Source organism: Pteropus alecto, unplaced genomic scaffold (assembly GCF_000325575.1).
Source record: "Pteropus alecto unplaced genomic scaffold, ASM32557v1 scaffold25, whole genome shotgun sequence".
Taxonomy (NCBI): domain Eukaryota; kingdom Metazoa; phylum Chordata; class Mammalia; order Chiroptera; family Pteropodidae; genus Pteropus; species Pteropus alecto.
The window spans coordinates 10,452,898-10,464,570 of NW_006441955.1; the positions used below are offsets into that span (position 1 = coordinate 10,452,898).

The 11,673-nt window shown below is 37.2% G+C and overlaps 1 protein-coding gene across 6 annotated transcripts in view; it reads left to right on the forward strand.

Annotated features, from left to right (window-relative positions):
• Nucleotides 1-11,673, forward strand: part of FGGY (FGGY carbohydrate kinase domain containing) — a 367,647-nt gene that overhangs the window by 138,153 nt on the left and 217,821 nt on the right. For all 6 annotated transcript variants that reach the window (XM_025052081.1, XM_015595081.2, XM_025052082.1 and 3 more), the window contains one exon: nt 644-759. In XM_025052081.1, the coding sequence (XP_024907849.1) occupies nt 644-759 (116 nt within the window). The remainder of the gene's footprint in view (nt 1-643; nt 760-11,673) is intronic.

The following is an 11,673-nucleotide window of genomic DNA, read 5'->3' on the forward strand; positions in this document are numbered from 1 at the left end:
GCTGTTAAATATTGCTTTAGACTGGAGTGACTATATACCAGACTCTTTTAAAAAATACCTTTTCATTATAGAGAATTTTGAATATGTACCATACAGCATAGTATAATGAACACCATTTACTCATCACTCAGCCTCACATCCACCAACCCATGACCAATTCTGCCCTATCCATAATGTCATTCACTTCTCCTTCTCTTATTTTGAAGCAAATCCCAAATATCATACTATTTTATAAATAAATCGTTCAGTATGTATCTCTAAGTGATAAGATTTTTTTGAAATATAATCACAATTACCAATGTCATACTTAAAATTTAATAATTATGTTCGATATCATCAGATAGCTTAGTCATTGTATATAATGTCTAATTATCAAAAAAGTCATCTAAATATAAATATAGATATAAATAAAAATATTCGTATACATTGCTTGATTGGGAGCTAAAAAAGGGGCTGAGACTTGAAAGAGGTACTCTCAATCATTAACATGTAAATGGGGACTTTTCATCTAAACAGGGATGTATAATTACCTAGTTTGGTTTATTCTCTTCGGTACTACCATAGATATCTTTGTAGGTATTTGGCAAAACATAAAGGAAGCCTAGCTCATATTATTGGTTTTACCTCTCTCCTATTTTCTTAGGTCTCTCTGTTCTCTGGTGTGCAAATGGACGTACTCAGCAGAGAGAGGCTGGGATGACAGTTTCTGGAAGATGATTGGTTTGGAAGACTTTGTTGCAGATAATTACAGCAAAATAGGTAAAAATAAAACAAAAAAAACCAAAAAGCCCCTACAAATCTGGAGGGCAGTTATGCATGTGTATATTATATGAGGATATTGATGGTTTTTTGTTTTTTGTTTTTTGTTTTGATGTGAATTAAAATACAGGAACACAGTCCTGTTTTAATAAGAGAGATGAGTAAGTAATGGTGGGTAGGACATGACTAGTAGGCCCCTGTGGTGGGCTTATAGGAACTCAGTGGAGATACAGGCTATGAAACTCTGCATGGAAATATAGAATCTTAGACATTAGGCTATACTGAGGAAGATAATTGCATGAAGCAGCTGAGAATAGCATAATCAAGGAGGTGTATATGGATCATTTCCAGTCATTATAAGGAAAATGTCTTTGTGAGTTAGGTTCAAGGAATCAGGCAAGGTCACGAACAGAAAAAAAAAAATTCAAGAGATCAAAATGAGAAAAATCATGAGCAAGACAGAAACTGGTACATGAGCCAGTGGTATATGACTAAGGTCATGGGGTCTCAGACTTCCAGGTTTATGTGGCACTGACTGGTTAGTAAAGCTGTGAGTGATTGGTATGGGTTTACCTGGCAAAAAGAATTTAGGTACTAGGTACATGTAACAATAGCATTTTTAAAGTTTAAAGGTTCACTTCATAGGAAGACATTTATTTCTAATAGTTACTGACAATTTTTGTAAGCTGTCAATAGGTAAGCAAATATACCTGATTAAATAGAAATACTTCTGTATTGTATAGTGTTTTGGCTAGGACATTGTAACAATAAAGTTAAAAAGTACAGTGAATTAAGCAAGATTGAAGATTATTTTTTTATGTTATATAATAGTGATTATCAGGGCAACTCTTCCGTTCTCACGACATGGCCTCCAACTTTGGAACCAAGTTAGCTACTCTAGTTCTCATCATTTCCCAGCCAGTGAGGGGAAAGAATGAAAAGGGCTAGAGGAATCCATCCACATTTTTTTGGAGGGAGCATAACATGGAAATGGGCTGAGTCATTTCTGATCACATCCCATTGACCAGCACTTGTTCATAAGTTCCCACTAGGCTGCAAAGGTGTCTGAGAAATGCAGTCATTAGCTGAGCAGCCATGCGTCCCTCCATATGACCAACTAAAACTTAAGAGTTTTGCTTTAAATAATGGTGAACCACCAGTAATGTTTGCTATAACTTCAGGCCACCCTTGATAATTGAGTCATGTAGTAGGTTATTTCCATTCAACTTTTCTCTGGGGGGGTCCTCATGACAACTGTATCAGAGTTCAAGAAAATAAGGAGAGAAGCATGAAAGAGCCAAGTAGCATCTATATTGCTATATTTTAGACAACATAGCTGGTTTCTATGGTCTGTTCAACTAATAATAGCTAAATCTGGGGCATAGAACAGAGCCAAGGTGGTCTGCAGAAAAAGCCCTTTTGGAATTCCTATGGCTTAGTTGAAACTATCTCAGGATCTGAGCTGGTAGAGAACTGGGGAGGAGCTAGGGACCAGGGGAAGAAAAGAAGAAACAATGCATCAGTAATTATCATCTACTTCCAAGTTCTTTAGTAGGTGATTTGATTTTACACATTATCTTATTTGGCCCTCACAAACCTATTTGTATAGCTATTTCTATTTTACAGATGGAAAAACTGATTTTCAAGTCCTTGTGCATCTTTAAGTTATAGAGTCAGTATTAAAACTAGAGTCTTTGACTCCATACTTTTCTACTTAAGCAGACAGCCTCCTTGGGATATATGAGAACAGGGAACTGATGTGGCTATACAGTTGGCCTCTGTCCAGTATTTAGCACCCAAAGCCAACCTGTGCTAGATTGCCATAAGTGTTCATATCTGGAAGGGAGTAGGGGTGTGATATGGGATATCAGTTGATGAATGGGTATAACTTGAGTATTATTACTTTAAGTAATATGGTGGTTAGTTTGAAAATTCTGAGTGTCAGAGCATTTTGAGTCAGTGACTGGGGAATAGGATCAGTCTTTTGTTCTGAGGAATGAGGGAGCTGGCCAGAGAATGGAGTGTCAGAACTCCTGCCAGCCAGTCTGGGGTTTGGACTCCATACTTTTGACTCCATACTTTTGACTCCATATCTTCAGGCCTAGCAGGGAAAAAGGGCATCCAAGTAGGAAAGTCATACTCAACTGAACGCTCCTGGAGAGCAGGGACCATATCTGCCTTACCCTCCAGTTCCTTGGCAGAGAAGATGTTGATAAATATCTACTGACTGAATGGGTATGAGAGCCCTTTTGTGTACTTTCTTGTGTCTTTCTTTATAAGGACACTAATCCAATCAGATCAAAGCCTTGCCCCTTTGACCTCATTTAACCTTAATTACCTCCTTATAAACTCTGTCTCCAAATACAGTCACATTATGTGTTAGGGCTTCAACATGTGAATTTTGGAGGACACAATTCAGCCCATACCACCAGGGTACTAGTGCACTGGTCATTAGAGCTAAGGCAGGGCCACTAAGTCCCCAGTCCTCAACTTGTGTTTTGGAGGCTCCCTCTGAGCTTCCTATCTGGCTAGAGAATCATCCAGAATGTCAGGGGTGATGCTCTTATCCTGTAATTAAGGGGTGCAGGCAAATTGGGTCGAAAACACTGAACTAGGAGCTAGGGTAGTTGTAATTCTAGCAACTATGTGAATTTCATCAAATCTCAATGTTTCCATATCTTATAGTCATGCTTATGCAGGATGTAATTAATGGTAGCAATTAAAACTAATAGTTTACTGCTTCTCAGACATGGTACTATTGAATTATAGTTTTAAATTTTCAAAACTGTAATGGAGTTATTTTTATTTATCCTGTCCGACAGCTGAAAACCAAGGTTCGGAAAGGAGAAATGTGCCCTAATGAATGGTTGCAGAGTTTACAAGTGGCAGGAGCAGAATTCAAACCTATGTCTGGGTGATTCCAAATCCTGCTCTAACCATTTCGCTATACTGACTTCCAAATAATATTCATTATGTGCCTATAGTAGGTAGTGAATACATAGTAATCCTCCTTTTCTTTCTATATTTCAAGCACATTTCTACGTGCTTTCACATACCTTTTTGCAGGTAATTCTCACAACCAGTGGCAAAGTACATCCCATTACCTTGTTTACAGATGAGAATAAGATAAGATTCAGTAACTTCCTCTAACTACATGCAGAACCAATAAATCATGTCAGAATTGATACCTTCCCAGTGAAAGGGCCTAGAAGGCCCTTACTTTATTCTTAATTTACTAGAACACAAATTTCAACTTCAATTACTTAATTGTTCAAGTGATTTTTAAAATTTATATGCCCTCCCCCGAAGTTTAGTTGCTCTTCCCTGGATGTTCCCATAGTATGCTGAACATAGCTTATTAGAGTATACATTGATTACCTGTTTGTATGTCTTGCCTTTACAGTATACCGTGCACTCCTTGACATCTGGTTTTTCATTTATTTACCTTCATATTCCAGTCCTGGCATAAAGCATGGCACATTTTATTAGCTAAATTACTGTTTGATTAGTAAATGGATAAATTACTGACTGAGATGGCTGGTACTGGGATATTGGTGCTTTTTACTTTTAAAGCTGTGATGATATTTACTGGTTTTAGTATTTTTAGTGACTGAGGTCCAACTCAACTCTGATTTTCTGATTATAGCAGATCCTCGAATAATGTTTCGTTATAACGTTGATGAGAAAAAAATCGATTCCCACAGGGGCCACTGCCTATGTGGAGTTTGCACATTGTTCTCATGTCTACGTGTTACCCTGTTTTTCTCCCACTTCCCAAAGATGTGCACACTAAGTGCTTTGCTATATCTAAATTGTCCCAGTTTGAGCGAATGTGGGTGTGTGTGAGTGCACCCTTGTGCCTTGAGCTGTCTGGATAGGCTCTAGGCACCTGTTAATCTAAACTGGAATAATCAGGTTAGAAAATGATCATCTTACTTGTTCTTATTAATCTTTCTTAAATGCATTTGTAGCTCACATTTATTTCAGTGTTTAATATTAGAAGTGTTTTGGGTATTTATTTAGCAGTTCGGTGATGTTTTTGTGACCAAAAGTACACTGTAAGAACTTAACTCTTGTTTATATTAATTAGCCTATGGGAAAAATGGTTTCATTATACACCGTTTCGATGAAAGTTGCAACTTCCAAGAACTTATTAATAAGTGAGGACTTACTGTATTTTAACTTTTTGGTGCCTCCCCTCCCCTCACACAAGATACATGTTTATTTTATTTTTTCACTGAAAAATGTTTTTATTGAAGTATAGTTGACATACAGCCTTATATTAGTTTCAGGTACACAAAGTAATGATTCAAAACTTGCATACACTGAAAAATGATCACTACAATAAGTATAGTCTCTATCCCTTGCCGTAAAAGTTATAATTTTTTTCTTGTGATGAGACCTTTCAATGCTCACTCTCCCAACAACCTTCAAAAATACATTACAACACCACTGACTGTAGCCAACAAGTTCTGTACAACATCCCCACAACTGGAAGTCTGTACCTCTCAACTATCTTCACCCATTTCACCCTTTCCCCTCCCTCCTGACAACGACAGCTCTGTTCCCTATATTCATGAGTTTTCTTTTCTTTTTTTATTTTCTTTTCATTTATTTTGTTTTTTAGATTCTACATAAAAGAGAGATCATACAGTATTTGTCTTTCTCTATCTGACTTAACTTCACTTAGCATAATAACCTCAAGGTTTATCTATCTATCTATCTATCTATCTATCTACCCTCCATCCATCCATCCATCCATCCATCCATCCATCCATCCATCCATCCATCTATCCATCCATCCATTATCAGTTGATGGACTCTTAAGTTGTTTTCATATCTTGACTATTATAAATAATGCTGCAGTGAACATAAGGGTAAATATCTTTTTTAATTAGTGTTTTAGTTTTCTTTAGATAAATATCCAGAAGTGGAGTCACTGGATCTTATGGCAGTTCTGTTTTTAATTTTGGGAAGAACTTCCATACTGCTTTCCATAGTGGCTACAATAATTTACATTTCCATCAACAGTGCACAAGGGTTCTTCTTTCTTCATATCCTTGCCAACACTTGTTATTTGTTGTTTTGATAACACCCAACCTAACAATGAGGTGATATCTCATTATGGTTTTGATTTGCATTTCCCTGATTTTAGTGATGTTAAGCATCTTTTCTTGTGCCTATTGACCATCTGTATGTCCTCTTTGGAAAAATGTCTGTTTAAATCCTCTGCCCATTATTAATCAGATTGCTTGTTTTTTTGTTATTGAATTGTGAGTTCTTTATATATTTTGGATATTAACCCCATATCAGGTATATGATTTAAAAATATTTTCTTCCATCCATTGGTTCCCTTTTAATTTTGTTGATGGTTTCCTTTGCTCTGCAGAAGCTTTTGAGTTTGATTAGTGTATTAGCTCTGCTAATAGAGCAATACCTACAGGAAATATTCATTAAAAGTCCATAATGTTAATCTAGCAGAAAATTTCCAGAGTAACTTTATTAGATTTTGCCTGTTAAGTTAATGGATTTTTAATGGATGTCCTAAGGAGAACATATCATTAACCAGAATATTGCCATACGTGAATTAAAACTTACCTATTCATCAAAATTAATTGTGTAATGTTTCTTTTCAATTTCATTTCTGGTGACTTATACTTGGAGTTTCAGGCTGAACCAAAAAGTGGAAGATATTAAGTGGAATGTTAACTCTAAGTTGTGACTTTCAGAAACTTCTCTGGAAGCTACCTCCAGACATTCTATTGCAGTTCTTGGAACTATGAAAAATGAATCTCGGAAACCTCCCTATGAAGTGTTAAATATTTCCAGTGGACTCATTGCCCGTCAAGATGTGAGCAATATAGTGCAAAACCTTTTAGCAGATTTGAGAGAGCGTCATGGATTTAAGCATTAATATAATTACCATAATTTGCTCCATGTGGAGCTTTTAGCCAAGTCTTTACCAGCCTTCCTGGACTCATGCAGTAAATAAATGCTTTCCCTGAAAACTGAACACCTCAGCAACTGATGGTCTTATGGAAGGATATTTTTGAAATAAATTATTTATGAAGTGTAAGTTAAGGATCAAATGCAATATTTATATGGTGCATTTCAAGGACAGAGGAAGAAATTTACATTGTTTTAAGTAACTACATGCAAATTTCCAAAAACCAAAATGTTACTACCTGATGCCTTCCTTCAAGGAGGTATTTGAATGGTGTGGTTTGGGAACATTATAGAAGTAAGGAAAAAAAATTTTTTTAATCAAAAAAATATGGTAGAAATCTCTTTATAATCAAAAGTAGTCAATTTAATGTTCAGAATTGATAAAGAAAACACAAACCCAGTGTTTTGTAGGGCATTATAGATCCATAGTCCAATAAAATGATCTGTGTCAATAAATTTTGACCTTTAATTCCATGTGAATCATTCCCAGGTTACCTGTCTAATCCTAAACATCTATCACAAGCAAACAGGAAGGAAGAGATCATCAGGGAGAAAGGATCTTTAGGAAGATAAGCAACATCCCACCTGTTCTAATCGATTATCCAGGCTCACTTTTAGCATATCCCAGTTCCTGGGAAAAGTGCTTCAGTATTTTATTGGGGTAGGCCTCTTTATGAAAACTCATGTGTACAACAAGGCTGAATTATGGAGTGATTACTTGCATTACAGGAAGAGCTTTGTTATATAAAAGGGTCCAGTGCGTTAGCTTATAGATCATTCATTATTTGGGGTCTAGGAAGCCAGGCAAAGAAGAAACTTAAAGCCCAAGCAGAAGGAGTTAGTGACTGTCAAGTGAGAGGCAAAAATGAAGATGAAGCATATATGAAGGAAGACAGTTACTTAAGGTGAGGGAGGCTGCATATTTTAACTGGTTTTCTCTCCCTCTATGAGACTGTATTTTAGGCATCAGACACTGTGAGTGCAGTTATCTGGCACACAGTAGATACTGATGAAATATTTGTTGAATGAGTGAATATAGGTTAAATGAAAGATTTGATAAATAAGTTTCTTTATGGCTTCAGTTTTCTCTAATACTTAATGGACTCTCCATAAATTATTTTGAATTAAATGATACTACTAGTTGACAGACAATGATTTCATTTTATAAATTCAGTGTTTGTAGTCCATTATTCAGAACATATTTGCCACTTAAGACTCCTGTGGAAGACATACTCCAACCTGCATAATAGCTGTGATCAAACCTCATTTTTGTAGCAGATCTGTCATAGTTTTTTCCATGGCAGGAGATATTGCAGATTCCTTTCACAGAAAAATAAAACAAAACAAAAACAAAACAAAAACAAAAACAAAAAACTTAATTTAGGAAGATTCAGAATATTACTTTTCCACAGAGTAAAATAAACCCTGTAACTGAAGCTGTATTTTAGATATTTCTGTCCTAACGTTTTTGTGGGCTTAAAACTGTAGGTAAAGAATCTTAACTGTTGACATGTACGTATGTGTTGAGGACTTAAATGTGCCTGGCAGTACTTACCACCGTTCAGTTCTAAATTCTAATCAATTGAGGACAATTCACAGAGCCACCTGAAGCAAAGTGCAATATTGGCTTTGGTTAGATTGAATTAAAGAGCATACTTCTTTTCTGAACCTGGCTGGACCTTGCGAACTGCATGGCACTGTCTTAATCCACTCATTCGTAGGCCAGGGAGCTGGGACAAGAAGACAAGAGACTGGGCTTGCTTTAGCACTTGATCTGCTGTTTGGTCTGTTTAATTCAGGAACTCAAAATTCCCACTGGCTTGTATACAGGCGGTTCAAGAAGAGAGACACATACAAACAAACAGAGACTCATGGACATGGACTATATACTAGTGGTTACCAGAGGTTAGGGGTAGAGGAGGAGGGGGTAGGTAGATGGTTAACAGGGGTCAAATATAGGGAATTAGGGGGAGGGTGAAGTGGGTAAAGGTGATCAAATATGTGGTTGCTGAAGGAAACTGGACTTTGGGTGGTAAACACACAATAGAATATACAGATGTCAAATTATGATGTGCAACTGAACATTATATAATTGTATTAACCTATGTTACCCCAATAAACTTAATTTAAAAAAAAAAAAAAAAGAAGAGAGACACATGCCAAACCTGCACCGACTCCATTTCAAGGCTGTGTCTTCATTGCCTGGTTAACATGCCCCAAAGATGTTGGGGTTTTTTTCAGTCTCGTGGCTCAGCTAAGGGATTCCTCTTCCCATAGATGGAATAAGTAAGAGTAGAAGCAGTATACGGGAGTTCACTGTAGTGCTACTCCATCTTGGGGGAGAGGAGAAGAAATCCCCTTATGGAAACCTGTCTAAGGGGTTCTCACCAGCAGTATTCATCATGACCATTGTTGGGAGCCAGAATCCAGCAATGTTGTACATAGTCATGAGTTTTGTAAAATCCCTTTTAAGCTATTAATAGCCAGTGTTCTAAATTTGCCCAATCAAACTGGACATGTTTACAAGGATGCATGCATTTATTCCTTCAAATGTGAAAATCGTTTTTTATTTAGGGCTTTGTTGAACTACTGCTGCACATTGGTGTCACAAGCTATAGGTGCTGTTTTCAGTAACTTATATATTGGGAGGTCTGGAGAAATCACTGGCCACAGGTAATCCACATTTTCTAGGCTCTGTGGTGCCTATTGCACCACTGTCTCCCATGTCAGGAGGGAGGCCATCTCTGTGGGTGCTCTGGACTAGGCTTCTCTTGATCATGCAGCTGGTGGGTGACAATCTTGGCCTCTAAAGTAGCCATTTCCTCTGACTTCTTAGCTCCTCTCTAGTGCCCTTCACTCCAGTTCTGTGGAGTTTTGATGGTGAGCTACCCATGACCTTTTCAGTTTCCCAGCAAGGGCTAACCTTTCTGAGAATCCACATCAGAATGCTGCTGTGGTCAGGTTGGTAGGTCACCGGTTGACTAATGGCTTCTTCAAGGTTTGTTGGCAGATACTGCATTGCCGTGAACCCTATTGATCCCAGAAGTTTGCCTGCCGCTCAGACAGCCTCTGCGGGCATGAGGAGGTGGTGAGTCATGGCCCCGCCACCCTTGCCACCCATCTGTTCTTGTGGCAAGGAAAATAAAGATGATCTTTTTGTGGTATTGTAAAACCTAGAAAGACATTAAAAATTCTGTTAAATTTTCATACCCTTTTAGCTGTTGAAATGTACAATCTATTAGGAGGAGGAAAAAAGCCTTTTGTAATTTTTTTCCCCACTGCCTTTACTTCAGAGGCTACTTAAGGGACCAGGTAATGATTTTACGATATTTATTAATACTTCATGTTCTGCTTCCCTCCCCCATTCTCTTCTACCAAGGACTATGCCTTTGTCTTTAAATTCAAAATACAGAAGCTGCCTGGGGATCTTTAAGATACATATTTTTTTCTGATGTCATATGCTGTCATGTTATCAACACTGCATGTAGGGATCTTTTGTTTCAGAACTGCTGGATAGGGAGTATTTACTTTTAAAGTGAATTTTTGGGTAATGGAAAGAAAATGGGTTTTGGAGCCATATAGACATGGGTTGGTATCCTGGCCTTTCCATTTACTAGCTGTATGACTAGTATCAAGCAAGTCACTTAACCTATGAGGGTCTAAGTTCTCCTACTTGTCACATTAAGAAAGTAATACCTGAGTAATGCTTGGTAATTAGGATGCCTTCACACAGATACCTTATAATGCAGTCCTCAAGGGAAAAATCTTATTTGAGTACTCAAATTACTTTTAGTTTCTCCTGGTTTTTCTGAATAATTACTTTTATTATTCTTTCTCTCTGTCTCTCTCTCTCGCGCGCGCGTATCATACTGAGTAACTAGTAAGATCTTCCTCATCCCTTTGGCTGCTTGAGGATTTAAAGCAAATTTGAAACTCATCTATAGTAAAATTTTTAAGTCATTGGTATATGTGTTTACCCCATATGAATTCATTTTGTTCTCATCTTTGGTTTTATTAATTTTTAATCCCGGTTATCTTATTTTATCTTTTCCTATTAGTTAGCTCCCTCAAATATTTTCTAAGACAAGATAGCATGTAGAAAAAAGTCTGGAACATATTTGGTACTCAGTACTCAGTACTCAGGTGGTTGGTAAATGAATGAATAAATAACTGTTAGAGTACACACAAACAAATGCTTCAGAGGATAGTTAAAACAAATAAAAGAGGGTTGAGATCATTAGTTTGTGCCTTTGAGATATCCGAAAGAAGATGGGGAGTAAGCAGGTCTATGCTGAGAAGGGAGATAAGGCTAGAAATAGAAATTGGGAAGTCATGAGTGTAGATGGTATTTAAAGCTGTAGATATGTATGAGAGACTCTAGAGAAAGAAGAAAAATGGATCTGGGGAAAAGGAATCACAATACTTAAAGGCCAGGTAGAGGAGGATGTACCTGCAAAGAAGGCTAAGGAATAATGGACAGGGAGATAACAAGATCAGGAAAGTTGAGAATGGGAGGTAACAATCTCTAGGGATGCTAAGAGAGGAAAGGAGATGAGGACTGAAAACTGTCCGTTTGATAAAGTGACTCAGGAACCTAAGTGAAAGCCACTTTATTATCATAGTGGGGCAAAGGTAAGGTTTGAGGCATAAGTCATTAGTACAATGGTTACAACTCTCATTCTCAAGCATTTTCTAGATGCCAGACACTGTACCAGGTGCTTAATATGGATTATCATATTGCGACAACCTTATGAGATCTATAGTAATCCTATTCCTTTCCCACCTTTTATAGAAGAGGAAAATTGAGGCATAAAGAAGTTAGTCACCCAAAGTCATACAGCTGTCTATTGTGGATTCAAGCCACATATTAGATATGTAGTCAGGATTCAAGGCAAGATAGTCAGATGCTAGACAGGAATACTAGCTGAGAAAACAGCCAGCAAGTTTAGACAACTCTTAAGGGGTCTA